This window comes from Penaeus vannamei, chromosome 15 (assembly GCF_042767895.1).
Source record: "Penaeus vannamei isolate JL-2024 chromosome 15, ASM4276789v1, whole genome shotgun sequence".
Taxonomy (NCBI): domain Eukaryota; kingdom Metazoa; phylum Arthropoda; class Malacostraca; order Decapoda; family Penaeidae; genus Penaeus; species Penaeus vannamei.
This window is the reverse complement of record NC_091563.1, coordinates 21,221,859-21,226,858: the sequence shown is the minus strand read 5'-3', so window position 1 is coordinate 21,226,858 and position 5,000 is coordinate 21,221,859. Positions and strand designations below refer to the sequence as shown.

Genomic DNA, 5,000 nt, shown 5'->3' with positions numbered 1-5,000 from the left:
GGATATTGTTTTTGTTTATAGCTCAACAAAACATCGGCCTCCTAACGCGAGTCGTGTCTGAATGATAGGTTCCGCTGTCTCTCAGGGGTGCGGGGACTGTTTCCCCTGTCATTCTTCTGCAGCCAAGCATCATCGATTGTGTGCACATAGCCCATTCTGTGGATCAGAGGTTACACCTTTATCCTTGGTGGTATTGTTTCATCTGGTGACCGTGCCTTCAAGGCAACTGGCTCGGTGAGCCGTTTCCACGGACAACTGTTGCCTGTAAAAGCGATTTGTGTGCACATATCAAAAAATTAAGTTCTCCATAATTTAAATATAATGTTACTCTGTTCACACATTCGCCGAAAATTACCTACATAGCCACAGTTACCAAGGATTTACAGAACTGGAACAAAACAGTAACATAATAGCAAGTAACATACTATGAGACGTACTGCAAAATATCAAGTAATGCGAGGAATCCGATATACTAAGCTAAGTTAAGCAGTCCTGACAAAACGGAGGTCGTGTGTAGAACGGGTTCCACATAATACAGCTGATGCGGATCTCAAAGCAAGAACACACGATAGAAAATGGCATAAGAAGGAATCGGAAACTAACAGCAAGTGATTTTATGCCATGGTGGGTCCCACAGGGCCGCCGCTGGAACATAACGTCCTTTTGAACTAACTGACGCACACGATTTTCTGCAGTGTAACTCTAGTGCGTCCAAGTAAAGGTTTACTAGTAAATGCGGGTTGTGAGTAGTCGGCAGGTGTAGAGGGGATACATATTATTATCATCAAGATCATTTTCTTTTTTCTCTCTTTACCTATCTCTTTCGCTTTCTTCAATGCTTTCGGTATCCATATCCACCTAACCATCTTCCCCCTTTTATCTGCTCCCTCTCTTTCTATCGAATTATATATCTATCTCTGTTTATCTACATCCTCTCTCTTTCTCCCTCATTCTCTCTCCCTCCCTCCCTCCCTCCCTCCCTCCCTCCCTCCCTCCCTGCTCTCCCTCCCCCCTCTCTCCTCTCCCTCCCCCCCTCTCACCTCTCCCTCCCTCACCTCCCCCCTCTCTCCTCTCCCTCCCCCCTCCCTCCTCTCCCCTCCTCCCTTCTCTCCCTCCCTCCTTCCTCTCCCTCCCCCCTCCCTCCTCTCCCTCCCCGCTCCCTCCTCTCCCCCTCTCCCTCCCTCCTTCCCTCCCTCCTTCCCCCCCCTCCCTTCTCTCCCTCCCCCCTCCTCTCCCTCCCTCCTCTCCCTCCCCCCTCCCTCCTCTCTCTCCCCCCTCTCTCCTCTCCCTCCCTTCTCCCTCCTCTACCTCCCCTCCTCCCTTCTCTCTCTCCCTCCCCCTCCCTCCCCCCCTCCCTTTTCTTCCTCTCCTTTCCCCCTCCCTCCTCTTCATCCCTCCCTCCTCTCCCTCCCCCCTCCCTCCTCTCCCTCCTTCCTCTCCCTCCCCCCCTCCTTCCTCTCCCTCCCTCCCTCCCTCCCCTCCCTCCCTCTCTCCCTCCTCTCCCTCCCCCCCTCCCCTCCCCTCCCTCCCCCTCCCTCCTCTCCCTCTTTCCTCTCCCTCCCACCTCTCCCTCCCTCCCTCCCTCCTCCCTTCTCTCACTCCCTCCTCTCCCTCTTTCCTCTCCCTCCCCCCTCCCTCCTCTCCCCCCCTCCCTCCTCTCCCTCCCCCCTCCCTCCTCTCCCTCCCTCCTCTCCCTCCCCTCCTTCCTCCTCTCCCTCCTCCCCCCCCCTCTCTCCCTCCCTCCCTCCTTCCTCTCTCTCCCCTCTCCATCCTCTCCCTCTTTCCTCTCCCTCCCCCCTCCCTCCTCTCCCTTCCCCCTCCCTCCCTTCTCTCCCTTCCTCCCTCCCTCCTCTCCCTTCCCCCTCCCTCCCTCCTCTCCCTCCCCCCCTCCTCTCCCTCTCTCCCTCCCCCCTCTCCCTCCCCCCTCCCTCCTCTCCCTCCCCCCTCCCTCCTCTCCCTCCTCTCCATCCCCCCTCCCTCTTCCTCCCTCCTCTCCTTCCCCCTCTCCCTCCCTCCCTCACTCCCTCCTCTCCCTCCCTACCTTCTCTCCCTCCCCCCCTCCCTTTCTCCTCTCCCTCCCCCCCTCCCTCCTCTCCCTCCCCCCCTCCCTCCTCTCCCTCCCCCCCTCCCTCCTCTCCCTCCCCCCTCCCTCCCTCCCTCCTCTTCCTCCCCCTCCTCCTCCCTTCTCTCCTTCTTCTCCCTCCCCAGTCTCTCCTCTCCCTCCCCCTCCCCCCTCTCCCTCCCTCTCCCCTCTCTCCTCTCCATCCCCCCTCTCCCTCCCCCTCCCTCCCTTCCTTCTTCCCCTCTCCATCCTCTCCCTCCCCCTCCCTCCTCTCCCTCCCCCCTCCCTCCTCTCCCTCCCTCCCTCCCTCCTCTCCCTCTTTCCTCTCCCTCCCTCGCTCCCTCCCTCCTCCCTCCTCTCCTTCCCCCCTTCCCTCCCTCCTCTCCCTCCCCCCTTCCCTCCCTCCTCTCCCTCCCCCGTTCCCTCCCTCCTCTCCCTTCCTCCCTCCCTCCCTCCCTCCCTCCCTCCCTCTTCTCCCTCCCCCCTCTCCCTCCCCCCTCCCTCCTCTCCCTCCACCCTCCCTCCTCTCCCTCCTCTCCTTCCCTCCTCTCCTTCCCTCCTCTCCCTCCTCTCCCTCCCTCCTCTCCCTCGGCAGTGGGACAGCTACGGAATACGTGGAGTGCGACAACGAACTGGTCATGAACGACAGCGAACCGGTCACGAGCGACGTCGCATCAACGGACAACGATTGCGCGGGATATTCTGATGAAAACGACGGCAGTGATGATGAAGGCGGGGAGAACGAAACGTCCGGATGCAACCATGAGAGAAGCGATAGAAATGACGGAAAGGACTTCTTTCTGCGCGAGAATGTCAGACCACGTGCAGATGACGACATAGATGAACAATTGTTTACTTGAAAAACTCGTGTCACCCTCCCGGCAGGTTGACTTTATTTTTTTTATTTTTTTATTTATTTTTTTTTTTTTCACGCGCGTGAACAGTTGATTAATCTTGGACAGTCTCCACTTCAACAACTTTGCATAATCCTCTCGTCAGACTGAGGTCATGTCTTGTTTTCACTCGTATAGAATTTTTATTGCTAATGTTTTTTTTGTAACGAAGGTTTTGAAAATGCGTCTTTGCAAGTCGTGCCAAGAGTGCGTATTTTCACTCATTTCTCTGGACAATTTTATAATGCTAATAGTTTTTTTGTTGTTTTTTTTTGTACATACATAGAATATATGTTGTTGATAAATGTATATATACACTATAGCTATGACTTCCTGTCTTCCTGGTCGGTGCGCATGCGTTGGACTCCAGCTTCCTGAATTCGGCAGCTTCTCGAATAGGCACTTTTGGGCGGGTTCCTTGCGGTGCCAAGGACAAGAAGTTCCAATGTATATGTTTATATATATGTATATGTACATATATGTACATATATATATATATACACACACACATTTGAGTGTATATATATATGTATATGTATATATGTGTGTGTGTGTGTGTGTCTGGCGAATATGCACAGAATCATTCTCTTGAGACACTATTTCACTCTTCTTTGGGATCATAATTATGTATTCCGCGCATATTATATTTTATGTGAGACGCATTTCAAAAACAATTGCGCATTTCTTATGATGTTATCGGCTTCATGGTCAGTTATCGAGTGGTGATGAGCGGTATGATAACCTGTTATTTGTCTATGGTGCTAATAAAAGGGGACGCGGTCAGGTATGCATACATTCTTTCGCGGCGACAGTGAGCTCAGTAGTCAGGCGAAGAGAAGTACAATTTGCCCGCAAAACAATATTGGCATGACTACTTAGGTGCTGCTGGAATTCTAACAGAACCTACTTTATTTTTTCAATTACGCGTAATTTATGCTCCCATATGTACGTCTTTTACAATATGCAGCACATGAAATAGTTTTTAGGACTGCACACGTGCAAGCATTTGTTGTACAATTTCAAGCAATAGTTTTTCTTTATGAAAGTTTGGTTACCAAACCGATATTGGCAGAAGTTTCTACCCTGTGTCTAATTATTTATATTGCAGTATTAGACTCTTTACTGTTTCATCATTTACAAATTATAGAATTTTCTTTCCATATAGAGAAGAGGAAACATATGAACGTCTACGCCTTCATTAAACGAGCGAGCCCAGGGAAAGACTGAGCAATACATAAACCAAACACCAGCTCTTGCAGCGAGGATCCGCAGTTGTAATAGATCTTAACCATTTTTTTCTTTCAGGGTCAATCCTCTCTACCACGATGAGGAGTCGGAGATTACTGCAACTGTGCATGCAGAAGAGGAGGATGAGGAGGAAGAAGAGGATGACGATGCTGGGAATAATGGAGATGGAAGTAATGAAGCCAAAGTCACGCCGGAATCTCCTCCAACAGATCGAGGGTCAGTTCGTTCATCAGGTTATGGTTCCAAGGAAACCGACTCGGTATCTGAAAGGTCTGATGGACATGAACACGATCTTCTTGGGGGCGAGACACGTGTGGAACCATCTCCAGCTCACCAAGGCGAAAGCCAACATTGCTTTTCCAGTGGTACAAATCACCTAGAGTTAAGAAAGGGAAAAGAGCAATCAGAAGTACAGCTACTGCAGTCAGTATCAGTGCTTCGAAAGTCCTTCGAAGATTCATCTGCAAAGTACTCAGACTTTCCGAAGGTCGTGACCTTGGGGAAAAAGCCGGTGGCGACCATAATCAACCAGCACCCACAGTTTGTACACAATATCGAGGTTGGGCTGCGTCGCGTCAAATCTTTGGAGACCATGCATCGCCAACAAAAAACACATTTTGATTCATCAACAGTGCCTCGCCCAATCTGGCCTCGTGTCAGAAGTCTTGTAGAAGTCCTCCAAAAGGGAATCAACAAGAGAGACACACTCAGTGAGAAGCAACATACATTTGATATTATCAAACAAGATTTACGATATGTAACTTCCATAAATGTACTTCCTCGCCGTCTTATATCCC

General features: G+C 51.1%; 1 protein-coding gene across 3 annotated transcripts in view; it reads left to right on the top strand.

The window, feature by feature from the left end:
- LOC113800760 (uncharacterized) overlaps positions 1 to 5,000 on the top strand; it is a 51,896-nt gene that overhangs the window by 42,103 nt on the left and 4,793 nt on the right. For all 3 annotated transcript variants that reach the window (XM_070130540.1, XM_070130539.1, XM_070130541.1), the window contains exon 3: positions 4,261 to 5,000. This exon is cut by the window's right edge and continues 1,223 nt beyond it. In XM_070130540.1, coding sequence (XP_069986641.1) covers positions 4,261 to 5,000 — 740 coding nt within the window. The remainder of the gene's footprint in view (positions 1 to 4,260) is intronic.